At 42.0% G+C, this 26,979-nt stretch overlaps 2 protein-coding genes across 8 annotated transcripts in view; one reads left to right on the top strand and one right to left on the bottom strand.

Moving 5' to 3' along the window:
- Positions 1 to 879: 879 nt before the first annotated feature.
- Positions 880 to 6,664, top strand: LOC121179099 (E3 ubiquitin-protein ligase DTX3L-like). Of its 5 annotated transcripts, XM_041033724.1 has the most exons (13): positions 880 to 975; positions 1,297 to 1,342; positions 1,490 to 1,534; positions 1,654 to 1,698; positions 1,851 to 1,919; positions 2,287 to 2,458; positions 2,638 to 2,801; positions 3,608 to 3,676; positions 4,006 to 4,177; positions 4,362 to 4,525; positions 4,624 to 5,793; positions 5,925 to 6,142; positions 6,245 to 6,664. In XM_041033724.1, the coding sequence occupies exons 2-13, from the start codon at positions 1,313 to 1,315 to the stop codon at positions 6,312 to 6,314; spliced, it is 2,388 nt and encodes a 795-aa protein (XP_040889658.1). In that variant the 5' UTR covers positions 880 to 975; positions 1,297 to 1,312; the 3' UTR covers positions 6,315 to 6,664. The 5 variants fall into 5 exon arrangements, with proteins under 5 accessions (XP_040889658.1, XP_040889659.1, XP_040889662.1 ...); XM_041033725.1 differs by lacking the exon at positions 1,654 to 1,698; XM_041033728.1 differs by lacking the exons at positions 3,608 to 3,676; positions 4,006 to 4,177; positions 4,362 to 4,525.
- Positions 6,665 to 11,613: 4,949 nt separating this feature from the next.
- Positions 11,614 to 26,979, bottom strand: part of LOC121179098 (low-density lipoprotein receptor-related protein 1-like) — an 86,901-nt gene continuing 71,535 nt past the window's right edge. For all 3 annotated transcript variants that reach the window (XM_041033721.1, XM_041033722.1, XM_041033723.1), the window contains 38 exons: positions 26,673 to 26,801; positions 26,418 to 26,540; positions 26,168 to 26,308; positions 24,632 to 24,819; positions 24,342 to 24,525; positions 24,172 to 24,257; positions 23,964 to 24,083; positions 23,566 to 23,753; positions 23,127 to 23,332; positions 22,847 to 23,035; positions 22,594 to 22,742; positions 22,406 to 22,499; positions 22,183 to 22,299; positions 21,958 to 22,077; positions 21,180 to 21,302; positions 20,706 to 20,831; positions 20,464 to 20,580; positions 19,636 to 19,742; positions 19,413 to 19,545; positions 19,171 to 19,293; positions 18,936 to 19,058; positions 18,606 to 18,743; positions 18,375 to 18,512; positions 18,154 to 18,273; positions 17,733 to 17,998; positions 17,437 to 17,618; positions 17,217 to 17,323; positions 16,993 to 17,112; positions 16,631 to 16,807; positions 16,363 to 16,503; positions 16,101 to 16,274; positions 15,778 to 15,939; positions 15,421 to 15,604; positions 15,207 to 15,314; positions 15,016 to 15,089; positions 14,810 to 14,903; positions 13,696 to 13,840; positions 11,614 to 13,535 (listed from right to left, as the gene is read on the bottom strand). In XM_041033721.1, coding sequence (XP_040889655.1) covers positions 13,395 to 13,535; positions 13,696 to 13,840; positions 14,810 to 14,903; positions 15,016 to 15,089; positions 15,207 to 15,314; positions 15,421 to 15,604; positions 15,778 to 15,939; positions 16,101 to 16,274; positions 16,363 to 16,503; positions 16,631 to 16,807; positions 16,993 to 17,112; positions 17,217 to 17,323; positions 17,437 to 17,618; positions 17,733 to 17,998; positions 18,154 to 18,273; positions 18,375 to 18,512; positions 18,606 to 18,743; positions 18,936 to 19,058; positions 19,171 to 19,293; positions 19,413 to 19,545; positions 19,636 to 19,742; positions 20,464 to 20,580; positions 20,706 to 20,831; positions 21,180 to 21,302; positions 21,958 to 22,077; positions 22,183 to 22,299; positions 22,406 to 22,499; positions 22,594 to 22,742; positions 22,847 to 23,035; positions 23,127 to 23,332; positions 23,566 to 23,753; positions 23,964 to 24,083; positions 24,172 to 24,257; positions 24,342 to 24,525; positions 24,632 to 24,819; positions 26,168 to 26,308; positions 26,418 to 26,540; positions 26,673 to 26,801 — 5,357 coding nt within the window. In that variant the 3' untranslated portion in view covers positions 11,614 to 13,394. The remainder of the gene's footprint in view (positions 13,536 to 13,695; positions 13,841 to 14,809; positions 14,904 to 15,015; positions 15,090 to 15,206; positions 15,315 to 15,420; positions 15,605 to 15,777; positions 15,940 to 16,100; positions 16,275 to 16,362; positions 16,504 to 16,630; positions 16,808 to 16,992; positions 17,113 to 17,216; positions 17,324 to 17,436; positions 17,619 to 17,732; positions 17,999 to 18,153; positions 18,274 to 18,374; positions 18,513 to 18,605; positions 18,744 to 18,935; positions 19,059 to 19,170; positions 19,294 to 19,412; positions 19,546 to 19,635; positions 19,743 to 20,463; positions 20,581 to 20,705; positions 20,832 to 21,179; positions 21,303 to 21,957; positions 22,078 to 22,182; positions 22,300 to 22,405; positions 22,500 to 22,593; positions 22,743 to 22,846; positions 23,036 to 23,126; positions 23,333 to 23,565; positions 23,754 to 23,963; positions 24,084 to 24,171; positions 24,258 to 24,341; positions 24,526 to 24,631; positions 24,820 to 26,167; positions 26,309 to 26,417; positions 26,541 to 26,672; positions 26,802 to 26,979) is intronic.

The following is a 26,979-nucleotide window of genomic DNA, read 5'->3' as shown; positions in this document are numbered from 1 at the left end:
AGCGTTCCTAACAATAGCTGCTCCGGTCCTCTATCTGTCCTAAGCCAGCGGCAAATATGCTAATACATGCTAATTAGTGCAAACATCCTGGTAAAATAGTGAGAAATGTACTTACCAAAAACAAGCCATATTGTCACAAAAACCTATCCGAACATTGCCAAACAAACACGGACACTGCATCCCCTGTCAACCACCGGAGGTAGCCGGAGAACTCTGGATGTAGCCACACAGCCCAGCCGATACTTCCAGTGCCTGTCTATGGAGCTAATTAACGTAATTAATTTATGTAAGAATCTTAAGCCTAAATAACACTAAAACGGTTGTGGTACAAAAAATCCCAGAGGAGGTGGAAACTATCAATAAAGACCCAAAGCAAAAAATGTACCAGGCTGTAAATATGTTTTTTAGGCTGTAAAGTTGGCTATTTTAACATGGGGGTCAATGGAGAATTGCTCACTTCTGGAGCCAGCCCCCAGCGGCAGCCGAGGAACTGCAGCTTTTTGAACGCGGAATCCTAACTGCTGAAACCTACAACCTACAGCACCCCCTTGACTCAGATCTTTTACACATTAAGTAGCCTTCTAGTTCCACAGAGTACAAGTAAAAACCCAAAATAAATGCAGTGGAGTAACAATCATTTGCCTTTCATTTGCCAGTACAACATTTGCCTCTGAAATGTAGATAAGTACACAGAAGCAGAGAACATATATACCCAGGTGAAATACGTACGTGCGTAGAAACGGTACTTCAGAACAGTACTATAGTAAGTGTCCTAGACATTGTGCTTCATACTGTCGGTGTATGATCTGGGGATAAGTGGACAGGTCAACGCTACCAGCCAAACCATTAGGCTGAAGACTGCACTAATACTGAAAACTAAGTCAGCAGCTGTCACGTCTCTTTCAGCTGCAACACTTTCACTTTCATTTAAAGGAAAAGAGGCTGCGTTTAAGGAAGCATAAAGTCGAGGTGAAGGTAAGTCCAAGCGTTACAAATGTAATTTTTACGTCCTGTTTACGTTCAAATATTAGACATAAAGCTCGGGATAAAACGCTGTGTCAGAGGTCGTGTTACAGAAAACTGGAAAGCCACGGTACGTCTTGTAGAAGTTAGCAATTAGCCTGTCTCGTAACCGAAAGTGAAGTCGAGCGATGTGATCCTTTCAGTCAGCGATTTATGTCTGCGCTTGTTATATAAATGCACCAAATAAAGAGTTGTTAGGACACGGCAGCATGACAAGAACAAACACTGCTGTCGTGTGAACTGTATGTCGTAAATGTTTGCGGTGTCTTAAAGGAAGAAGACTGTCAAAATGTTCGGTGGTGACGAGCCTATGGACACTGTGAGTACATCAGGCCAGTCTGCAAACTAACGCTGCACACTGTAACAGTATGAAACACACATGTTAAAGGAGCAGTGAGTGTCCTCAGTAGGTATAAGTCTATTTATTTCTGAATTTTAATCCTGTCTTTCCTCATGGTTTGTACAGAGTAACAGCGCGAACGAAGACCAGCCCCCTGTAGCATCTCAGAAGGTATTTGTGTGTGTGAATATTCGCAGTGACCGTCGTCAGTAGGAATAATGCTGTTTGTGTTTGTGTTCTTTATTTATTTATTTATTTATTTAATATCCTGTTCCCCCTGGTTGGTATAGTGTGATGGCATAAGTGATATCCAGCGACCTGAAACATCTCTTGAAGTGGGTATTTGTGTGTGTGTGTGTGTGTGTGTGTGTGTGTGTGTGTGTGTGTGTGTGTGTGTGTGTGTGTGTGCGCTTTTTTTTTAAAGTGTTGCAGAGTGTAGAAATTGGGAGAGTGAAATATTGTTTGTTTTTGTTTTTTTTTTCGACAGGACCTGAGCAGTGACTTTATGAACCTAAAACAAGAGGATGGAGAGTCCAGCTTGAGTTCCAGCAGGCCTGTAAGACTGTTTCTGTTAAACGCATGTGAAAGTGAAAATATGAAATATGAAGGCACAAGTTATGCTGGTCCCGAATAATCACTGCCTGTTGTTTTTTGCTGTGTCAAGGATATCCACTTTGGCCATATATATATTTTCACATTGCATAGAAACTACACTCTCAACACTGTATAAAAGTAATGTAAGTTGAAAGTGCACACTTTGCCAGTGTTACAACTTTCAAACAAACAAGCCTATTTACTATTGTCACTATTGTAAAATGCTCTAGGTAAGGTTTAAGCTGAATAGCGGGGAGGGGTTTTGCTGTCTTGCTTAATAATATAGTGGCACTGGTATCATTTTTTTTATGCCCTGATGACTATCACAGAATGAAGATCACTCTGAAGTCACTCTCTTTGTCGAGTGTTCAAAGCTGGAGAAAGCTCTTCAGCTGGAGAAAACTCTTCAAACTTGGAGCAACAAAAACAACCATGTAGATTTCAGAGTTTTAAATATCTCAAAAGATGGTAGAGTTTTGATAAGGATAACACCCGCTTCAGGTGCAGTATGACTGAATTTTTAAGTTAAAATTAAATCTCACAACCAATACTAATATTTTAAATTTACTCCCACGCAATTCATTTTAAGCAGCATCTGTTAATATTGGTTTTGTGATTCAATTTGTTGTTCTTTTATTTGTTTTGGTGGCAAATTCATTTGTGTTTGTCTTCTCTTTAAGCTCTGAGTGAATTTCAGAAAGTGGCAGGACAAACACTGATAAGCAAATACGGGACAGAAATCAGAATCCTGTCTGCAGGTGTGGAACAGCCAGAGCAGCAGACACAAATACCAGATAATGCTTCTGTGAATCTCCCTTCTTCATTTGCATCAGACCCACAAGATGTATGTACTGAGTAGTAAATCAGTAGGAATGAATTATTAAATAAAACAATAACAAAAAAACTACTTTTTACTAAATTAATACATTGTATTTTTAAGCAGCATCTGTTAATATTGGTTTTGTGGTTCAATTTGTTGTTCTTTTATTTGTTTTGGTGGCAAATTCATTTGTGTTTGTCTTTAAGCTCTGAGTGAATTTCGGAAAGTGGCAGGACAAATACTGATAAGCAAAGACGGGACAGAAATCAGTTTTGACTGAAGGTCACTTTACTATGTGAAGAAATAATAGTTTTAAGATGGAGGAGGTGGAAGATGCACATGCCCAGAAAGAATGAAGTCATTTTTATTCTTGCTTTTTTGCTCGTTTATTGCTGCAATAATGTTTCACATCTGAGAGCATCTTGTTTGAAGAGCAGTAACATTTTTACACTATAGTTTTTTTTTCATGTATTGCTCATGAATGCTAATGCCATTTCAGTATTTTGGATCTGTTGCATGACAGGCTTATATCTGAGTTATTTTATATTTTACAGCACTTTGCTTCATTTGTGTTTGAAATTGCTTATGAAAAGACACTTTTTTAAAAATGAGATTTTCTTTTCTACAAGATAGATATTTGTTACACCTGTGTTACAAGTAAATCATGGTAAATTTGATTTTGTGTATATTTGCAAAGATTATGGATCAGATCAGATACTGTGTTGAAAGATGAAAAATATGTGTGTGTGTGTTCTTTTTATTTTAAAAGTGTTGCAGAGTGTAGAAATTGGGAGAGTGAAATATTGTTTGTTTTTGTTTTTTTTCCACAGGTAGTGAGCAGTGACTTAAGGAACCTAAAACAACAGGATAGAGAGTCCAGCTTGAGTTCCAGCAGGCCTGTAAGACTGTTTCTGTTAAACGCATGTGAAAGTGAAAATATGAAACTGAAGGCACAAGTTATGCTGGTCCCGAATAATCACTGCCTGTTGTTTGCTGTATCAAGGATATCCACTTTGGCCATATATATAGTTGGATTTTTTTTCTAAGTTGAAAGTGCACACTGTGCCAGTGTTACAACTTTCAAACAAACAAGCCTATTTACTATTATCACTATTGTAAAATGCTCTAGGTAAGGTTTGAGCTGAATAGCGGGTAGGGGTTTGTGCTATCTTGCTTAATAATACAGTGGCACTGGTATCATTATTTTATGCCCTGATGACTATCACAGAATGAAGATCACGCTGAAGTCACTCTCGTTGTCGAGTGTTCAAAGCTGGAGAAAACTCTGCAGCTGGAGAAAACTCTTCAAACTTGGGGCAACAAAAACAACCATGTAGAATTCACAGATTTAAAGATCTCAAAAGATGGAAGAGTTTCGATAAGGATAACACCTGCTTCAGGTGCAGTATGACTGAATTAAAGTTAAAAGTTAAAATTAAATCTCACAACCAATACTAATATTTTAAATTTACTCCCACACAATTCATTTTAAGCAGTATCTGTTAATATTGGTTTTGTGATTCAATTTGTTGTTCTTTTATTTGTTTTGGTGGCAAATTCATTTGTGTTTGTCTTCTCTTTAAGCCCTGAGTGAATTTCAGAAAGTGGCAGGACAAACACTGATAAGCAAAGATGGGACAGAATTCAGAATCCTGTCTGTAGATGTGGAACAGCCAGAGCAGCACACACAAATACCAGATAATGCTTCTGTGAATCTCCCTTCTTCATTTGCATCAGACCCACAAGATGTATGTACTGAGTAGTAAATCAGTAGGAATGAATTATTAAAAAAACAAAAACAAAAAAACAACTTTTTACTTCATTTATACATTGTATTTTTATCCAGGAGCAAATGGAACTGGGCAAACAAAGCAGTTTCAGCAGTTCAGCAGCGGATTCTACAGCTGGAGAGGAGACATACAGCTGTCCTGTCCCTGTTGGCCATTTCTGGTACGTGAACCACATCTACAGGGATGAAATTGAACGCATACAGAAAGAGAACGGAGTTAAAATTTTGGCAGAAGTGAAGGTAACACTTGAACCACAACAGAAACATGGAGACCCAAAAAAAGCTCACTCTGAGTTCATACACCTTGTCCAGAAGTCCTTAGCTGATTCCTCTGGCTCAGTTATTCCTCTCAAGGACATAGATCCAGAGGAGTGGAGAGACACGCTGAAAATTGTTAAGAAAAATGAGAACAAGCTTTTGCTTACTCTGTCCTCTGAAGACATGACTGTATGTGGGCCAAGCCCAAGTCAAGATATCATCAAAAAGTTATTAAATGCATCTCAGAAAACCTTAACAAATGCCAACACTTCTGATGGAGGGTCTACGTGGGCATCTCAAAACACTTCCCTGACGTTTGGCATGAGCATCAAGGACCCTCTGTGTGATGAAGGACTACACATGGAGCAGAGCTGCTGGAGGCTGTTGACTACAATCTGTACTGAGCAACTAGCTAAAATCAAAGAAAAGTTCAGTGTGGATTTCAAAGAATCAGGCATCAGTAAAGGAAAAGTGGTTGTTAAAGCTTGCTACCAAAGATCTGGAGGAAACGTGTCAATGGAGAGCCACGCTCTCAGAGCTCTTCTTCATCTGTACCAGACGATTGGAACATCACCCTCGAGGTTCCCCCAACACCATGGTGCCAGTGGGTTCAACAGCTCACCGAATACCTTGAGAAGTGATTACCGGGCCTCCGGTGGACCTGCGTCAAATGAAGAGTCAGGAAGAGGGGCGGCAACAGTAGGAGATGAAAATTGCCCTATATGCATGGATACATTTACCAATAAGAAACAGCTTAAGTGTAAACATGAATTTTGTGAGGAATGCCTGGAACAAGCAAAGGCAAGCATGGGACCCATCTGTCCTGTGTGCAAAGATGTCTTTGGTTTGATAGAGGGAGACCAGCCATATGGAACAATGTCATGGGTTACAACTCCAACATCCCTCCCTGGATTCCCACACTGTGGCGCTATAATCATCAACTATCATATTCCTGGGGGAATACAGACGGTAAATGCCATAATTTAAATATTTGTAGAGATAGTGTGAATTGTGTGTTAATTTTGTATACTTTTTGTGTTCATTTTATAACGTTATTGTTAATTATGTCTACCTTTCATCCTGATGTTTTTCCTTTGCAGGAAAAACATCCCAAACCTGGACAGCACTACACTGGTGCTTTCAGAAAAGCTTATCTCCCAGATAACAAAGAGGGAATGGAAGTACTGAAGCTGTTGAAGAAAGCATTTGACCAGAAGCTTATTTTCACCATTGGGACGTCCAGAACAACTGGGATAGAGAACCAGGTGACCTGGAATGACATTCACCACAAAACCTCCATGGTAGGAGGACCAGAATGGTACGGACACCAAATCTCTTACTTCTCTTTTGTATATTCTTTTTCAGTGTCAAGTCTACTGAAATATTTATATTAACCCTGGTACATAAACTCTTTCCACAGTTTTGGGTACCCTGACCCAGGCTACCTGAGCAGAGTGAGAGATGAGCTGAAGGCTAAAGGCATCAAGTGAACACTTTGATGGGAGGTGAATTTGGAGAGTTGTAGGCTCAAGTCTAATTTTGCATGCAGGATGAAATTCAAAAATTCAGATGATTATTTAAATGTAGAAACTACTGGGATGCACATATTATTGAATTGTATGCTGTTTCTTCTCCTGTAATTTTCATTCATTGATTAGCAACATGTGTGATCTTCACCTGTTCAGTATAATTTTCTTTGAAGGATTACTTCAGTTATTTTTCTGACTTAAAATCTCTCAATTCATAAGTGTAAGAATGAAACTTGCAAACAAATTTTACTCTATGTCTAAATGATTTGATTTAGTGTTTGCCTAATAAAGGATTTAACCAACCTACTGTACACAGTCGTCACTGCATTCTTCACTTAATCAGCAAAGGTTATCATTGTAACGCAAAAAACACTGACTTGCTTTCTGTTCAATTTTTTTTTCTTTCACAACAGTATCAGGTTAAGTTTGTTCAAATATCTAAAATAAAGATGATCCATGCCCTTAAAACTGTTTGCTCAATGACTCTACAGCAAACATGTTTCTTTAGCAGGATAGATAGATTGCCAAAGGGGCCTACTGAGCACAGGCCTAGGGGCCTGAAAGGTCATGGGGCCCCTGGGTCAGAGCCTTTGGAGGAAGTGACAGTTAATATTTCATGTTTGAAAGTTTTAGCGCTCAGTTAAAAGACACAAAATGATAATGAAAAGATGCAAAATGGCCCAAAAAAATGGCACAGACAACCATAAAGAGACAAAATGAGAAAAACAAGACAAAGTTGGTCTTACATAGCAGGGATGGGGGGCCTACTATTTATCTGTGCTTCTCGTAATCGCTCTATGGTCTTTAATAGGAACCAAACTGTTAAAAGCAGAAGGTATTATTTGTGATATGAAAGGCTAATTGGAACTACAAGTCAGCCAATTTTGGTAATTTGGTTACACAACACTAACGTACATTATACTTACTTAAAGTGCTCTTGCGCTGTTATCTTGTGTGGTTGGTCCTTTCCTCAGAATGAATAAATAAATGGATAAAAAACATCAGCTCCTTATGTCCTTTTAGCACTAGCAGGAAAAAGTATGTAGTAACTACGGTAATATACATTTTAATACAAGCTTATGTATCCCAGCAGTTACCAAGACATACAGTAGTAGAAAAAAGTTTTAGGACACCCTGAAAATTGTACACAATCTCAAATATTATCATGAAATATTTGCAGAAAAATCTTTTTTGTATTTCACAAGGTGTGGCTGCATCAGACAGACACAAAAATGATTTCTTTTCCCACTACGCAAAGACACGTCCAAACGACGTCGTTGCACGTCCAATTTTGGTCCTTTTGGTGCAGACTGTGACGCCAGAAGACGTCTTTTTTCCGACGTCTACCGAACGCCCAGTATCGACGTCACAGGACCTCTGAATAAGGGCTAATTGTAGTCCAAATATGGTCGTTGTGGACGTCTTTTCTACGTCAAATGTAAACTCATTTTAGACATCGTTTTTATACTGCTTCTAGACTCTGTGCACGACTGTAGTCCCATTTCAGAAGGTGGCACGCTGTTCCAATTCATTTTCCTATAGCTTTATTTGATTGTCTCTGCAGCAGGTGACAACTGGAAACTCATACAAAGGTGTGATGCATTTCCAGTTTAAACCTGCTGCCGAGCCAACGAAGCTACAAGAAAATTAACTGGTACAGGAAACAGGTCCTCCACCTTTTGGAAATACATGGGACTACAGTTATACACAGAGGTTTACAATTCAATTCATCACAATTCAATCCCCACTTATTTATTATCATTTTTATTTTTGTCAATCACTGGCACAAGCATGTCAATAATAAAGCTTTTGACTTCTGTTGAATTTCCTGCCAACTAGCAGTAAAAACAAGGAACATGAATTTCATGGCTTGCATGTGGACATTGCTTCAGTTTTCATCAGTTGAAGCCAACATGCTTTACTTTTGATTGTCTGCCAAAACTAAATGAAAGTGATAGCCAATAACTACCAGTAATAGAAAAATAAAAATAAATAAACAAATATAAAAGTAATTAAATAAATTACACAGCCCACCTTGCTTGGGTCTGTATCACAACAAATAAAGATACATATACAACAACAGAAATATAAAACAATAAGAATTAAAGTGCTAAACAATGTGTTTTGAGGTAAAATCCAACCAGAATTATTCTGAATATAGAAGACAATGCACAAAAGCTGTGACAACATTCTCCACAATGGATAATCAGTCCTGAGTGACTGCTGTGTATCCTCCACCTCCACTTCTTTGCGGTCCTTTGCTTCATCCTCTGTGTCATCAAATTTCATAAATCCAACTGCAAGCGCAGAAAAAGACAAATAATTAGAAATATGTAAAGGAAATCTGCAGTCATACTGTACTGCTCTCACCATGCGTACCCTTATGCAAAAATACGGTGACTACATAAATACACAAATAACAGGACATTTCACAACATGTGATGCGGCTAGCAAACAAACTCCACTAAACAATGCTAACAACACAACACAATAAACATACCACTTTGAAAACTACATGCACACAATACTTACAGGCAAGAATACTTACCACAAGAAAAGTACAGAACACTCACTCTGATACCATTTCCATGAACCAAAGGAAAATACACATTTTACATTTTTATAACTTTTAACTTATGAACTTTAAATATTACTTTTAACCTTTAAAGACAGCACACGTACACCAAATCCCCATATTTGTAAGCAAAAACATGTTGCCTGTGCATCCACTACCAATACAGGATTAATACATCTACATCACCACCTGCCTATATCTTCGCTAGCATGTAAAAAGCAATACCCGCTGTGAGGGAGCCGCTAGATATAAAGTTCACAGCTTGTAATTTTCGCTAGCTTAGCGAATTTAGCTTAGGCTAGCTACCAGCCTAGCTCTGGTTAGTGAGCAGTGACTTCGCGACTTAACAATGCTTGTTCACGTTAATCCTTCAGCTAACGTGAATATTTTTAGGCACAGTCGTTTTCAAAAGTAATTCCAGTTCCATTTAAACTATGGCCAATGTTTAGCTAACATTAGCTGATACGATGACATGCAATGCCAATTGTAGCCACAGCAGTTTTAGGTAGTTTAAAACAACAAAGCTAGAACAGCTTACACTATAAATACATAAATGAACATAAAATGAAAAAACATGACCAACTTACTTTCAACTTAGAGGAAAACGGTGATTCTTGATGTTCGCTGAACAGAGCCGAGCGGCCACTTGCTTCCACAGACATGAAATCAGAGACGGAGAAAAGGTTGATGAAATTCAAAGAATCGCGCCAAAAGCTTGGCGTGTCGCCTCGGCCAATCAGGGTGCCGTTTACTGGTTGTATTATGACGACCTGCTACCTCAGCCAATCAGAGTGGCGTTAACTGGTTGAAATCATAAGAGTTATAAAATCAAGGCTCCTATGTACCATGAAATTATTTTCTGAAGCCTAATTTCCAACAAGTTGCATTTCCATATAAATATATGAATAAAAACATAAACAAATAATGAATAAATAATTACTAACAAATAATCTATAATCGTATTCATTAATCATGTTGATAACAATGTTGACATTTGTCATTAAAAATTACATTCATTAATAATGTCAATTTCCTGCACCTGTCTTAGACGTCCACGTGACGTCCAAAAAAGTTACCTAGTCCAACGTTCAAATGTTGACCGACGTCCAAGTGGGGTCGTGGTTAGACGTCCAAATATCGGACCTAGTTTGCACGTCGTGTAACGACGGACGCAATAGAGACACGATCTGCACGTCCATCAGAGGTCTAATGTTTTATGTGTTATCAAGAAAAAAATAGCAAAACTAAATTCTTGATGGTGCCAACATGTCAGTTCTCAACATTGTCGGTATCAAAGTTAACAAATAGCAAAGAATGTGTTCAAAACTGAACAAAAAATAAATCAACCATCACATAACAAAATGAATATTTAGTACTCCTGCCATGTGCACGCAGTAGCGCTTTAATCCTGGCTGGCATGTTCTCCACGAGCCTTTCATACTGTTGAGGGGTAATCTTCTCCCATTCTTCTTGAACTACTGTTTTTAATTCTTCCAAATTCTTTGTTTTCCTGGCTGTTCAGTCCTTGTGTGCTTGGGCCAGCGGCGCCGAGCCAACCTCTGCCTCTTGTTGATCAGGTTGCTTCTCAACAGCCTTGCAGGACCTTAAGCCATGATGCAGGAGTCGACCACACACAGTGCGGGTGCAACACTGGACACCAGTTTGGTTTGACCACTGTTGCTGAAGCTCACGTGATGTCACACTCTCTGATGCCCAGATCTTTGTGAACAAAGTTTGTCTTCCAAGCTGTTTGTTTGTCTATAACACAACAACTCCGAAAAAAAGACGCTTGGTTGATGCTTACTTTCAAATAAAATACTCAATGTCTCTCCGAGTCCTCCTCGGAAATAAAAATCCAGCGAACCAAAAATGCCGTCTGCTTCTGTGTTCCGTCATCATTTTATCGCTTGTACTGGATCATGCAGTCAACTGTCAACCTGAACAAAAAAGGCTTATTTCACTGAACAAAGCGAAATATATATATTTGCAAAATAATAGCCAATTAAAATATGTATTTTTACCTGGTTAATGTGATTTTTGCTCCTGAACTTCAGCGCACAGCGTCTGCACATCAAGACTGTAAACTTTCGTCTGTGAAACTTTCCTTTTCTTGGATTTATCCATCGTTTACCTACCGGGGATCGAAAAGCTCAATGGATCTTGCCGCCGGGTGTCGCACATTGGCGGTTGTGACGCATATTTTCAGCGACAAAAAAATTAAAAACGTTTTATTTTAATGTTACAAGATCACCATAATCTTCAAATTTAGAATTACATTTAAAAAACAAACGAACTAAAATAAAAATAAAAAACATTTAAATTAAATACTCAATATTTATTTTCCAAAGTCACAGGGAGCCAGAGCATAGGGATCAAAGAGCCACATGCGGCTCTGGTCTGACATGTCAGCCTTATGACACTGAAAATGTCTTAGGAAATTCATTCATTCATTCATTTTCTACCGCTTAATCCTCTGTCAGGGTCTCGGAGGTCTTAGAAAATTACTTCTAAAAATGAGCGGAAACCCTGTATTTGCATACATGCAAATACGCACATTTAACTTAATGTGTAGAGTACACATGATCTGATTTACTGCTGTACACAGTGGCATCATTGTATTTCTGACCGGTAACGTGAAAGACGAAAGAAACAGGTTGTGTATAAAACACAAAACACACTGGCTTGTTTTCTGTACAATTTTTAAAATTTTATTTATAACAATATCTGTTATTTAGTTTGTAAAGTATTCCAGCAAAAATTAAACATTATTCTCTTTCCAGAAGAAAGTCTGAGCCTCCATGCATTGTGTACTATAAAAGCTATGTGTCATTTTTCATTACAAAAAAAAAGGACTAATCAAAAAAAAAAAAAAAAAAAACAATTCTGAAAATGCATGTATGATTTTGCAAAAATGTTCCTTAGGTAAAATGATTGTACTTCTCTCTCAATTAAAGACAAAACATATACAACAGCATAAAATAACACTTGCTGACAGGTAAGCAAAATAAAAACTTGTTACTGTAGTTACATTAAAGATCGGTGTTACTTTTCACATGCATTAAGATATGGCTGACACATTTCTGACAGAAGCAGCATTTTTGGGACAGAGGCTGAGTGTAAGGACGTGTCAGAGCGACCAGAATGGTAGCATTAGCAGCAGCAGGGCAGAGAGTGAGAGATCAGAAAGAGCTCATTAAAAACAGAGAAATGCTGAGGACCAAATGGACATAATGCAGTTACTATTAAGTCATTACAAAACTGTGAACACACAGACTTTGATTCTTCTAAAGATAGAAAGGTAAATCTACTCACAAAGCCAGACAGACGCTATCTGGTTGTTACAAAAAAGAAAAAAAAATGGACTGGAGAAATAGACAAGCAAAAGACCCATCTCAATCGTTTTCTTCCATTTTACCATAATTTCAGCCTCCCTTTCCTTCTGAGGGAAGACCCTTGTAACAGACAGCTAAATGGTGCAGACATGACACTATCCGCTAAAGTTGTGTTTCTGCTATGACCCTCCCATTTCTCCCATTATTAGCCGGCTGTGCACACAGCCAGCTGCCCAACCATGAAGGCATTCATCCTTACCATCTCTTTACATCTCTGTCCCCCACTTTGCCTGGAATGTTTAGCCTATGATCAACTTCCTTGTTCTCCAACTCCATAAACGCACATCAAAACGCCTCTCATCCTCTCATTTCAGCTACGCATGACCTCCAACTGTCATACAATGTGATAAAAACAAACACACCTGCTTTATATCTTACGGTATAAAGCCTGCAGTATACACTATACCGTAAAATAAGATATTCTGTGCAAGGAAGACAACACAATCATTTCATGAACATTGTTCTCTGAGAAAAAAAATTATGTGGAAATACTGTAGTTGCCATCTGGTACTGACATTTTACATGTGCTATACACAAATGGTGCTATCACAAATCTGCCTCACCACCTTGCCAAGAAACCCAGCAAGACAACATATGTACCAGTTTAGAAAACTTTGAGTTTTGTCTTTCCCGCTCAAAGTCAACACAAACAACAAACAGTTGGCACTGGTGAAATGGAACAATGTTTTTTTTTCTTTTCTATACAATTCATACAAAAATAAAAAATTAAAATTGCTCCAATGATAGCATCTTTTCTTCTGATTTTCTTGTTTCCATTTCATTTTGCACAGAGGTAGTGGCTATTTAGGTAAAGGGTAAGGGACAAAGTGTAAATTAAAAATCTCTCATAGAAAATGTTATTCATTTTTGACCAGAGGAATCTCAAAAGAACAAAATATAATACTGCAATCACATACAAAAGTAGTCCTTCATTTTTGTACATTTTATACAGTGTTCACACATTTTTATCAATTTTCTCTTGTACTTTTTATCAATTTTTTTTGTTTCGTTTTTTCTTTAAAAGGCAAGAAGAGGGGTGTGTTTGGAATAGCATGATCCAGGCCGATGGACAGTCTATGCCAGTGGGTCCACAAGGGGCTCCTCATCTCCACGTGATAGCAACTCCTTCTTCTCATCTGTGCTGGCCAGAGAGTTGCGGCTGTTGTGGCCTCCCATGTAGAGAGTGGCATATACTGGGTTTGTGAAGTTAGTGGGCTAGAAAAGATTTTAAAAAATCCACATCCATTAGGTATTATATTATGTGCAGAAGCTTATGGCATCTGTATATACATGTGTATATGTGTACACACACACACACACACACACACACACACACACACACACACACACACACAGAGTGTGCACTTTTCTCTACCTTGTCTGGGTCCAGCGTGAAGTCTGCGTCTAGCAGCTCCCCGGCGTCATCATCAGGCTCGCCCTCGTAGATCTTGTAGGCGGGGTTTCCAATCTCAACATTCATGGCCCCATTGGTCATCCTTTGGTGCTGGAAGCCCTTGGCCCTGCACAAGATATTAAGGGCACAGTCAAACCTTTGTGTCTTATTCAAAGTTACAGCAGCCTAAACAGGGCAAGCAGGGACACAGCCACATAACGAAGGGAGGGAAGAGGCATCGCATGACACTCTCGCCACCATCCAGGCTGAGGGAGCTAAGCCACAGCACAGGCACCTACACAAACCCAGCATTCATGTAGCCCAAGACAGATCCAGTCACAGTGGACCTGGTCATGGGGACTTCTAATGTCCAGACTATCCGTTCAGACCATAATAAATCCAAAATAGATCCTTTAAAATACGCTGTGAATATCTATGTTATCTACCTCTGAGTAAATGCTGGATTTTTCACATTGCATTTTCCAATCTGAGCTTGGAAGAATGCTGTTGCACTGCCCACGTCTCAACTGTGAGAGACACTACCACAATACAAACCACAGCACAGTACGGTACAGTACAGTACAGTCCAACGTGGCACAATATGATGGACAACAGTATGAGAGATCTACAGCACTGACAGATCTATTCAATGCATCTTTTCAATAGATCTGCCCTGGAGCTGCTCAGAAGAGGGCAATTCATTTAAAAAAGGAGAGATACTGTAGGAGCGTGATGCCACAGCTCCCATGAATATCAGAAGAAATGGCGCGACATTCACCACAGGACCAAACGCTACACAGCAACCAAGACTCATGAATGAGAGAGAGAGACAGAGAAAGGGAGAGCATTAGGATGCAGAACTGAATGAAGGTATGGAGGGGAAAATGTAACCCTGGCAACCGTTACCGCAAGCGTCTGGAGCCGGTTTTGCCGGGCCGGCTAGACCTGAGGAGCAGAAGAGATGTCGTTACAGAGAGGGAAAGTCCAGACTGAAGACAGGAAAGAAGGAAGAAAAAGAGGGAGGGAAAGAAGGAATGCAAAGGCAAAAAGACGTCCGCACTGTCTCCTACTGTGGGTGTGTCAGATCGTTACTCACCCTCTCATCCTTTTCCTGTACCAGAACAATGCTCCTCCAGCCAGCAGAACCAGCAGCAAGAGTAGCAGCAAAGGGATCACTATGGATGCTGTGCCTACGCACACACACAGATATATGTGTATAAGTGTAGTGCACGGAGAAGTTTGACAAAATCCCTCTCCATCATCTCAAATTCAAGGAATTTGATGATTGTAGTGTCAACTTACGTCCGCCTGAACCTGTGCTGCCGTCACTGTTAGCCACGAGCTCACAGCGATGGCCTGCCCATCCTGGTGAACATCTACACACACACACAAAATGAGAGAAAATGTAAGTAAGCAGTGATACACCTGAGATATTCAGACTCAAATGTAAATAAATATAAATATGGATGAATAGCCTACAGTCTGCTCCTTACCTGCACTCTGGAAGGCGAGTGATCGGGTTTATAGAGCACTGGCCATTTGCACAGTACTCATTCGTATCACACGTGTAACAGCTGGGCTGGACTCTGCCATTTGTGCAGCTATTAAACACAGAAAAATGTGTGAGCAACAACGAGAGACGAGACAACTTTACACGCGCAAGTTTGTTTGCTTGTTTGTGTTGTTGAGTGCACAATGTGTCTTTACCGGCAGGTGAAGTCCCCAGTAGAAGAAAAACTGTTGCTGGGGATACACTCGCCATCACGACAGTAGTGACATTTGTCAATTTCACACTTGCTACCAGTGTACTGGGGCAGACAGCGGCATTGCTGGGAGCCATTTTCACTCTGTAGACAGGTACCTTTATTCAGGCAGTGGCCTTCACAGCTTCCTGCTCACACACACAAGGACATGTAAGTGCACTGCTTACCAACCACACTACAACATATTGCAGATACTCAGATTACAATTCTGACTTTACTGTAGTCTTCCTCATTGGTCAGCACAAGCATTTGAACATTTGTACACTTGCATTAAACTCAGCTGTATAATGGGAACACTCACTATACTGGCACTGGTCGCCAAGGAAGTCAGGGGGACAGTGGCAGGTCGGCTGGTTTCCAGCGCTGACTGTACAGTTGCCTCCATTCTTACAATAATCCTTACATGTGTGCAGGTTACAGTTTGGCCCTGTAAAGCCTGTCGGGCATCGACAAGTAGGGGAACCTGTGGAAGGACCGACATGTGAAGGGATAAAGAAAGAAGGGAAACAGAGAAAAGAACGTGTCACATCACTAGGCCCGTAGAGACATAAAGACTGGCTACAAAACCTGCATAGCCTTATATTAGGACAATGCTAATGTCAGCTTGCAATGTCCAGATCTTACCTGTAGGGGACGGTGTGCATGTGCCTCCATTATTGCAGTAGTCTCTGCACTGGTCAATCTCACATCGATCTCCTCCATAATTAGGCTGACAGCGACACTTTGGCTGCTTGTGGGCATTCAAGAAACAGCTGCCACCGTTCATACACTGGACCAGGCAGGGACCACTGGGAGGAGCTGTAGAGCAGGTTGAGAGAATGTTTTTCCAATCATGAGGGAGGGTGTATGTGGGAGTATGTGCAGTTGTGTATGTCTGTTCACTCACAGATAGGAGACAGTGTGGGAGTGGGCAGCTCCACACATGTGCCATTGTCCAGCGTGCGTCCATTGGGACAGGTGCAGACTGGTCCGCTGGGGCTCAGCAGACACAGCCATTCACACTTCTTCCTGTCGCAGGGATTCGTCACTAACAAGGACAGATGGAGAAGCAGTATTAGAAATTAGATTAAATAACTACCTGCTTCAGTCCTCTCTTCCTCACTGTGATTGTATTAGGCAGCATTACTGCTTTGTTTTGTCGTTCTTCTACTCACTCTCTGGTTGTTTGTAGCGGTGGTACAAAACTATATCTGTGGCGTGGTTCATTCCAGTTGTCAGGTTCTCAATAGGGCCTTTGCCAAATTTATTGACCCGGAAGACATAATTGTTAATGTAGGTGACGCCATAGACATAGTCTTCAAACACGTCGATGCTGAAGGGGTGATGGAGTTCTGTGTAGAAACAAAGACATATCATGGAAGTTGTTCTGACAGTAGATATGCTAATATACACAATCTTGCATTATCCACCCAAACAAAACTGCAACTGATGTCCTGATTGATGGAGACTGATCATCAGAGTGGATTAGTACACAAGCTGTACTATTATGATTATTGTAACTATTGTGCTACTCAACTGTTCTTAATGCTGTTTGCAGCCACAACTGCATCGCTGCCATTCAGTCTCACACTGCAGATCAAGGAGAGTTTAGCATCGGCCCAGTACAGACGCTCGTTGAAGTAGTCCACCGCCAGACCTGTACAAACAGAGAGCAGTATGAGTAAAAGTACAGATTGAAAACTCACATTTTGTATAGAACAGATGATTAAGAAGAGGAGGACGTGTTTAAGTGTGTTTTACCAGTTGGCCACTGGATGTTTTCCTCTACCAGCGTCTCTCTCATGGTTCCGTCCATAGCAGCTGTTTCAATCTTAGGGTGGTTCCCCCAGTCTGCCCAGTACATTTTCCTAATGGCAAAAATATAAAAGCGCCATTCATCACTGCTGTTATCACACATAAATCTGGATTTGCCTTCTTTTTCCTATTTAACTACACCACCAGTCTCCTGAGCCCCACTCACCCTCTCTGGGGGTCCACCACAATGGCATAGGGCTCATCAATCATGCCGGAGATGAGGGTTTTGCGGTGGCGTCCTCCACTTATCTGGGCCACTTCGATGACATCTCTACCAGAGTCAGTCCAGTACAAGTTCCCTGCCACCCAGTCCACAGCAATGCCACGGGGCATCTTCAGATCAGGGATCTGAACGCAGAGACCCAGACACCACAGTAAGAACCTCCAACATCGATCTCACGTTACCCATCCTGTTTAAATTTTACATCATATGCATATGAAAGCAAACATATTCACACTTACCTCCAGGTTGGTGATCCTGGAGTCACTTTGCCGTCGGTTACGGTTGCTATTAGGGGAGGAGGAGGAAGAGGGCAAATCATAGGAAGAAATGCGCCCTGTGTGCCAGTTTGTCCAGTAAATGCGGTTGGTCTTGACGTGCAGGTCCATGGCGTCAATGCGCACATTGGCATCACCCTGGAAGACCTGCTCATAGCGCCAGTTTGGCATGGAAGGGTCCAGGCTGCGGATCTCATTGTCATCAGCGATGTAGAGCACTTGTCTTGGAGCTGGCGATGCACAGGAAATTACGTCAGAAGAAGAACAAACAGGCCATTGTAGTGGAGCACACGTGAGAAAATTAAGGCAAGAAAGCAAAAGTCAGTACATGGATGAACATTCGCTTGGAGAGCTAACAAATGTTGTTTATGGTAGAAGAACTCACCATCAGCCTTGCAGGTGTCATTGATTCTGGTGAAATACTTGTGGCAGCTGCACTTGTAGGAACCCTTAGTGTTGTTGCAGATGTGGGAACACACTCCAAACTGTGTACACTCGTTCTTATCTGTGAAACAGCCCAAGGCCACATGATCAGGACATTACACATAGTTTTTGAGTAACCTGCAGGCATAACATAATATGAAGCCAGGGCAGAGAAAACTGTACCTTCACATCTGTTACGTCCTTTGGGCTGGAAGCCGGGTTTGCAGGAGCAGAAGGAGTCGGTGCCGTTCACCACACAGTGAGCTTCATCACCATCTCCACACACTGTCCGGTTACTGCGACAGTCGTTCAGCGCTGTGTCTAGAGGCGAAGAAACAGGGAGCATGCATTCACACTGATAACAAGGCAGAATGGGAACTATCATTATGCCAAATATACTATGACACAACACACCTTTCTTATTGCAGTTGATTTCATCAGAACCGTAGTCCTCACAGTCGTTGAAGTAGTTGCAGCGCAGGACAGAGCTGATGCAACGGCCACTGGAGCACTGGAACTCATCCTTCTGGCATGTTGGTGTGGAAGGAGGCACTTGTGGAGGAGTATAGGAATGACAGAGTTAATTATTACCCTGATTATCATGTCCAAAAGACATCCAACATACCATTGCAATTTAAATAAAAGGTGTCCCTAAAATTTTTATGTGACTTTACAACTGTCAAATAAGACTTTTTTCTCTCTATTTAATAATTTTTAACTTTAATCAAGGCTAAACAAACTCACTGCAGTTCAGTTCATCACTGTTGTCCCCACAGTTGTTGACTCCATTACAGCGTTTTGATAACGGCAGACACACACGGTCGTTATGACAGCGAAACTGCCTTGTAGGTGGACACTGGAATTTAACTGAGGGACAAGAGGGGAGAAAAATTAGAGGTGGGGAGAAGATCCTATACAACCAAGGTATCAAATGGTCTTGAGGAATACAGATGACTACATGAAATGCAGTGATTCTTACCACACTCCTCTGGGTTCTCATCAGAGTTGTCTCCACAGTCGTCCTCCCCGTCACACTTCCAGCCCAGGGGTTTACAGAGAGTGTTGTTGCACTGGAACTCATCCAGGGGGCAGTATCTACTCACTGAAACACGAAGGCGAAAAGAAGAGAAGAATGAGCGATGCATCACATCAGCCAGTTGGATTCATCCGCATTTTCAGCTTGACTAAACATCCAGGAGAAAATAAGTGTGTGTTTCTTACCACCGCTGTCACATTTCTCCTCATCACTGCCATCCATGCAGTCCGCATCAGCATCACAGCGCCAGCGGATGGGGATGCAGTGGCCATTTTTGCACTGGAACTGATCACTGTCACACTTCACATCGCAGCCGTTCTGAAAACAGAGAATTATTGTCATTAGTTCCCCTACTATGACAATTTTTAAAGCAGAAATTTCATCAGGAAGGAAATGGTTAAACGTTACCTCATCTGAACCATCAGCACAATCATGGTCCCCATCACACTTCCAGCGCCCGGCAATGCAACGGCCATTTGTGCAGGCAAACTCGCTCTCTGAACACTGACGAGGCACTGAGCACAAAGACAAGACAGCTTAGTAAGGGCGAGAATAGATAATTCAGGAGGAACAGAGAGTAGAGGCGAGGAGCGAGGAAAGGCGCAAGGAAAGGAAAAGAGAAGAGAAAAGGTGGGAATAGAGCAGACTGCTAAAAGAACACAGGGTTTTCTGCTGAGAGAGAGCTGGACGTACATGAATAAACTAAAGCTGGTTATTCAAATCACAAGGTTGACTCATGGGGAACAGAGGTGGGGATGGTACGACACTGTACTGTATGCAGTGGAGGAGCTAGCGGAACTGGTGGGATTGGAAAGGGAGGAAAAAGCTCAGAACAAAACACAAGCTGGGGGCACACAAAGGACTGGGTAGCTGAGGTTGTGAATGGTTGAGCGGAAACTGTGAAGACACCTACCTCTGGCTCACAGCAACAGGCCAGTGTGAAATGCAAAATAGACATGAGATGATGTGAGATGTGCAAATGGCCACGGAACTAATTAACTAAAAAGAAATCAAAGTCTCAACCATGCGTGCAGTTGAGTCTATAGAGAACACACATACACACAGTGAAAGGTGATACACTGCTTACCGCTAGAACCTGTTGCATCTTAAGTCTGCTTACAGTAGAACTCATATTATATTATGAATTATTTTTTTCATACAGGCGATGAGCTGTGGCTGTGATTGTGTGAGCGAGCAGCGTCCCACCACAAAATCAGAAACACAGCGGAAACCTACCACACTTGTCTTCATCAGAGTTGTCACCACAGTCATTGTCGTAGTCACACTGCCAGCGGCCAGGTACGCAGCGGTTGTTTTTACAGCGGAACTGGTATGGCTCGCATGTCCGCTCATCTATGTTCCAAACAGACAGAATAAGGACAAACATGGCTGTAGGTCTCCTTTTGCACCAGATATCTTCTCTATCACTAACTTTATTTCCTTTTTTTCCCCTCCTTCTTCTGCCACTCTCTCCTTACCGCACTCTTCTTTGGGTTCATCTGAAGCGTCTCCGCAGTCGTCCTCTCCGTCACACTTCCAGCGTGCCGGGATGCAGCGCCCTGAGTCCTTACAGCGGAACTCATCTACACCACATGTCATTTGGGCTGCAACAGAAAGGAGTTAATGGATTAGACACTCTCTTTCTAAAAAACAATTAACAAATAATAAAAAGGTAAGTGTCGTTATTAATGTTTTAAAACTACGTAGCCCTTGTGTTCTGATCAGCCTAAATAATGACCGACTGAATAATCAACACCTGAATAATGAGGAAGCGAAAATCAATGCCGACCTCCTCTCGTGGTTGTATAACATTAAGATTGTTTTTTATCTGTTACTGACATTCACAGCTTCCCATCAATATAAACAGTCAGGTTCTATAAGAGGACTGTGTTCATGCTGTAATTCTTAAGTAGACGTGTTGTTTGGCACAGTAATAATAAGCTGTGTCTCACTGCAGTTGGCAGGCTCATCGGATCCGTCCACACAGTCATTGTCCCTGTCACACACCCACACCCGTGGGATACAGCGCTTGGTGATGGCACACTGGAACTGGTTGGGGGCACATGTCACTTCCGCTGCACAGGAGACAGACAGATCAGACCATTTAAAAGAAAAAGAACTGTTATCTAATCACAAATTTCACATATTCAAAAGACTGAAATGCTAGAGTCTTGCTAGTGGCACCTTGAGACTGCAATATTCATTACATAATAACATGGTGATGCCGCTATTCTTCCAGCCTTGCAGCTAAAGGTGCTAAAATGTAAATTTTGACCTCAGAATGGCACAAAAGAACTGTTCATGTAATCTCCCTTTGTGGAGGATGAATGTGCTCAGCAAATGTCATGCCAATTACATTATGCAACATCATTTGGCCTCAGGTCATTGCTAAAGGAAAGGTCAAAATGGACGGAGGTCCTCTGAGGAGCATTAAAGTCTTCAGCAATTTCGCATCAGCTGATTAGATTTTTGAAATACACTATGTAAATGTGGAAACTGTGGCCTAAAGGAAGCAACAGAGGAAAGGTCAAGGGGTCACTACAATCAGTAGGGGACAAATTTTAGTCTTGCTACAAACTGTAGAGATCTTTTTAATGAACCAAAGTCTCTTTGAGATAAATAAACAGACAGGAATGCTGTAGTGACCGAGATCATTACCCTTACGCACGTCACTAGGAGGGCAAGACCTGAAAAATAAAAGAAGCAACTAGAGGGAACTAGGCGACTCACGACAGTCTTTCTCATCCTCTCCCTCTCCACAGTTGTCCTGTCCATTGCAACGGAAGATGCCAGGGATGCAGCGGCTGGGGTGGGTACATTTAAACTGACTGGGCAGGCACACATGGATGTCTAGAAACAGAAAGACAATCAATAATGGGTAAAAGAGTATATGGTTATTTTAGATACAACTAAGAAAAAGATTTTGAATCTGTTTGTATATGTAGATGTGTGTACCGCAGTTGGCCTCATCGGAGTTGTCCTGGCAGTCATTGTCTCCATCGCAGATGTAGGCTGGGTTGGTGCAGATGCCGGTGCCACACTGGAACTGGCCTGGTCTGCATTTAAACTCAGCTACAAGTGCGAAAACAAAGCACGTTCTTAATCAGAACAAACAAAACAACTTACTATGACACTGAATCAACAGGAAATGATTTTCTCGGCTGCACCCATCACTCACGGCAGTCTGCAGGCTCATCCGAGCGGTCCCCACAGTCATCCTCGGTATCACACTTCCACCAAAAGGGAATGCATTTGTCATTTTTGCAAACAAACTGGAGGGACAGAAGAGAGAATGGTTTACTTTTTCAGATTAATTATGCATTGTTACAGGTAAATGTCAGAAATGATAACCTCGGGATAGCGCACCTGACTTGCAGTGCAGTTGGACAAGCACTGTTTGCCGTCAGCTGCTAGGTAGAAGTTAGTGGGGCAAGCACACTTGTAGCCCCCTCCAGGTGAGAGCAAACACAGGTTACTGCAGCCTCCATTGTCGATTTGGCATGGGTGGCCGGCAACTAAAGAATAAAAGAAAAAGTATAATTAAAAGCAGATCAGACAGGGACCAGGACACAGTTGAAGAGTTACCTGTGGTTATGAATGACGGGTGACTTGTTTGTACCTTCAGGCTGGCGGTATGGGTGGTAAATGTGGATGTCCATCGGTCTGTGTAAGGTGCTGATCAGCATGGTCTTGTTGATTCCCAGAGTCTTATGAGCTCTGTTGATGGACTTTGTCTCCCAGTCTGTCCAGTAGATGTACTCCTCAAACAGGGTCATAGCAAAGATGTGGGGGATATCCTGAGCCAGTACTGCAGGGGCACAGGTACAAAAACAAATAAGTTGGTAGAATCAACTGGAAAAGTGCACAAACACACTCTTCTGTGTCTGTATGTGTGTTACCTGTGTGTCTACTGGTTCCATCCAGGCTGGCAAATGCGATGTAGTCCTCCCGAGCATCAGCCCAATAGATGCGGTCATTAACAAAGTCTAGTGTGAGACCATTGGGCCAGGTGATCTTATCCTGCACGATCACGCTCCTGTTGGTGCCATCCATCCCAATCCTCCCTATGTGGGGGTTGTCACCCCAGTCTGACCAGTATAGATACCTGTCAGAGATGTGCTGTATTAGTTAGGCTTATTGGTTAGAACAAATCAGAATTTAACATTCACTAGGTTCCAGATATCTTGTGGTTTCACACATATAACATCACAAACGTACAGAATTTTAAATTCAGTCTTATATACATTCACGGCATGTGACTGACAAAGAAGAAGACAATTTAACTTTCTAAGTCTCAGTTGCCTGGGATCTTCAAAAGTTGTGCTGTGTCACTCTTACCCATATCGTACGTCCACAGCCACGGCACGTGGTTCCCTCAAGCCGTTGTTGACCAGAACTGTCCGGTACGCTCCGTTCAGCTTTGACACCTCGATAGTGTCCCGTCCTTTATCACACCAATACAGGTTTCCTCCAACCCAGTCGACTGCCAGACCGTCTGGGTTGCTGAGTGATGTACGATGAAGGACCTAACAAATGAGCAAGCAGAATATACCTCCTGAATCTGTGACTCACAGTGAAGGATTTTTTCCAGGATTTTTAGTGCATGTACACACGTACAAATGAGGATTAATTAATCATTTTAAATGCAGGTTTTATAATGGGAAGGAAAGCCAAGCAGGTATTATAAGCACCCCTCCCTCCCCTATCTCTCTCAGACAAGGTGCTGCTACACTGACCTGAACATCGCTGCCGTTGATGTGCATGCGTCGGATCATGCTGCCCTGGGTGGTCACATCTGTCCAATAAATCATCTGCTGGCGGTAGTCAAAGTCCAGAGCCACAGCATTGTTCAAGCCCTGTCAACGCAGAGGAGCTGCATTAGTCTAGGCCAGTGATAAACTCCTGCAGGAGGGTTTGTAAGAACTTCAAAAGGATATACTGTACCTGTTTGAGCAGTGTGTAGTTGGATCCATCCAAGTTGAGCTTCCTCAGGTAATAGCGGTTGGCAAAGATCAGGAAGGGTTCCTCGTCTGCAGGGAGAGAGACATCATATGTGAGCGGATTTGCCTTAAACACTTGCCTGAATGTTATTAATCTCATTTCACGTTTCTTACCAGACGTGGATTTGCATATGGTGGGGTTTTCAGGACTAAGCTGGAAACCCTCCACACACAGACAGTGGAAGCTGCCGTGTGTGTTGATGCAACGCTGCGTGCAGGGATAGGTGGTTGTGCACTCATCTATGTCAACACAAGTCTTCCCATCATCTTTCAGACGGAAGCCTGGGTGGCATCTACACTGTGAGGAGGCAAAGTACAGAGCAGGTAAAGCAACAATTAATGCTGTTTAAATTACACAATCATGACCGGAGAGCTCAAGTCAGAATTTCACGGTGTTCGCTTACCTTGAAGCCTATTTTCAGGTCTTCACAGAGCTGAGAGCAGCCACTCAGTTTGCTGTTCAGGCACTCGTTAATAAAGCAGTTCAGCTCATCCGAGCCGTCACCACAGTCGTCCTTATGGTCACAGAGCAACGTCTCATTGACACAGTTTCCGTTATTGCAGGCGTACGCAGTGTCATTGCATTTCTTCTCTGTTCCATGAAAAAGAGAAATTAAAAGAGAAACAAATGAAGAGAAAAGGTCAACCAGTGCAGCTTGTAGTCGCAACTGGCGTTTGCTTTCCAGTTGCTAAAAAGATAATAACAAATGTTGGTGTCATTATCAAGGGGGGAGTTGAAAGTTTCAGCAGTGAGGATTGCTTCTGCGTTCAAAAAGCTGCAGTTCCTCGGCTGCCGCTGGGGGCTGGCTCCAGAAGTGAGCAATTCTCCATTGACCCCCATGTTAAAATAGCCAACTTTACAGCCTAAAAAACATATTTGCAGCCTGGTATATTTTTTGTTTTTGGTCTCTATTGATAGTTTCGACCTCCGTGAACACTGGGGGATGAATTTTTTTCAGCCCCATAGACAGGCACTGGCAGTTAGCTCTTTGCTAAAGCATCGGCTGGGCTAGGCGGCTACATCCAGAGGCCTACGGTTACCTTCAGCGGTTGACAGGGGCTGCAGTGTCCATGTTTGTTTGCCAATGTTCGGATAGGTTTTTGTGACAGTATGGCTTGTTGTAGTGTAGACTGTACTAACCGACCCTCTAAGGAGTCTGTGTTGCATTTTTTTGGTAAGTAAAATTCTCACTGTTTTACCTGGATGTTTGCACTAATTAGCATGTATTAGCATATTTTGCTGCTGGCTTCTTTATTGCGGGAATACTAGGCTACAATTTTATTTCGTCTCATTTTTCTGTTTAAAAAGTCCGACATTGCATGGACAGAGCAGCTCCGTCAGTAAGCGACTGCTGTTGTTTGTGTGCAGCTGTAACTGTAAGTGGATAGTGGATGGAGGCAGCGGTGAAAGCCGGTAAGTCGGGTCGGATTCGGGGACTGTCGTGTGGTGGATGTAGCTGTAGCTGCCGCTTAGCTTGTTAGCCTAGCTGATTAGCCTTAGGCTAGCTCGGTTGCTCCGAGCTAAGTGGCCGGGTTCTCGGCCGGCTGACCCCGGCTGACCTGTAGAGTAACCCCGCCTCTCCGCCAAATATGGAAAGTACACGCCCATTAAAATCCAAGATGGCGCAGCTCAAATGGCAATGGTTTGGTCACAAAACCGACTCCCCGAAACCAATGGGTGACGTCACGGGTGCTACGTCCATGTCTTATACAGTCTGTGTCATATTCATTTTAATGTGCACTGACACATTAATTATACTGGATGTGTTTCTGTACTGCATTTTTTCTTATCTTACATCAAAATGCTCAAAGGCTACAGATGAAAACTACACATCTGGCTTAATCTGTCAATTAATGTACTGATTTAATTAGATACATACATCTTTAAAAAAGTAAGTAAAAAAATAAAGGCGCTTCTGTAGGGGCAGCATGAATTTTACCTGGGCCATTGCAGCGTGGATTCTTGGGTGCTTCGTCTGAGTGGTCATGACAGTCGAAGTCTCCATCACACTCCCATGAACTCTGGATGAGGCAGCGTCCGTTGGCACAGCGGAACTCGTTGGGTCCACATGTTGGATATTCTGCATCGAGAAACATGTACCAGGGTTGAAGGACAGTGGAGCTCAGAGTGAGGAGGAGAGAGCTTTTTAAATCACCCCATCAGGAATAGGAGGTCATGCGTCCACTCACCGCACTCCTGGGACTCGTCTGAGCCATCGCTGCAGTCGTTGTCATGGTCGCACACAAAGTGCTTGGGGATGCACTGTCGGTTCTGGCACATGAACTCATTGTTGCTGCATGTATTGTTGAACACTGAGACATAAAAACATTTGGTGAGCAAATGACATAAATGTGTTTTTTTGTCTTCCTTTGTCTCCCTGGCTTTTTAAAATGTATTTACTTGTATATTTATTTTGACCATATCCTGCCCCTGCCTGCACTCACCACAGCCAGCTTTGACGCTCTCGTCAGCACCATCAGGACAGTCTTTGTCCCCATCACACTTCCAGTGTTGAGGGATACACCTATGTGATCCAGGACACTGGAACGCATTGGGACTGCAGGTTTTGGCCTCTGTGATGGAAAGAGGTTATTGAAGGTGATCTTAACAACTTTCATTGCCCTGAGTATTCATGAATATAATGTGAACTCCAAAAACTAACGATGATTAGATTGTCGGAAAGTTTCAGAGGCAGAATGGGAACTGTTACATTATTGTTAATAATCATAATCATTATGGTTTAAAGCTATT

This window comes from Toxotes jaculatrix, chromosome 3 (genome assembly GCF_017976425.1).
Source record: "Toxotes jaculatrix isolate fToxJac2 chromosome 3, fToxJac2.pri, whole genome shotgun sequence".
NCBI lineage: Eukaryota > Metazoa > Chordata > Actinopteri > Toxotidae > Toxotes > Toxotes jaculatrix.
Note: the sequence above shows the minus strand (reverse complement) of the source record. Positions and strands in the feature narration are given on the sequence as shown.

Coding starts and splice junctions, on each gene's coding strand:
- LOC121179099 (XM_041033724.1), top strand. CDS start 1,313: ATGTTCGGTGGTGACGAGCCTATGGACACT. Junction 3,677..4,005: donor GCTTGAGTTCCAGCAGGCCT/GTAAGACTGTTT, acceptor TGACTATCACAG/AATGAAGATCACGCTGAAGT. Junction 4,178..4,361: donor AAGGATAACACCTGCTTCAG/GTGCAGTATGAC, acceptor CTTCTCTTTAAG/CCCTGAGTGAATTTCAGAAA.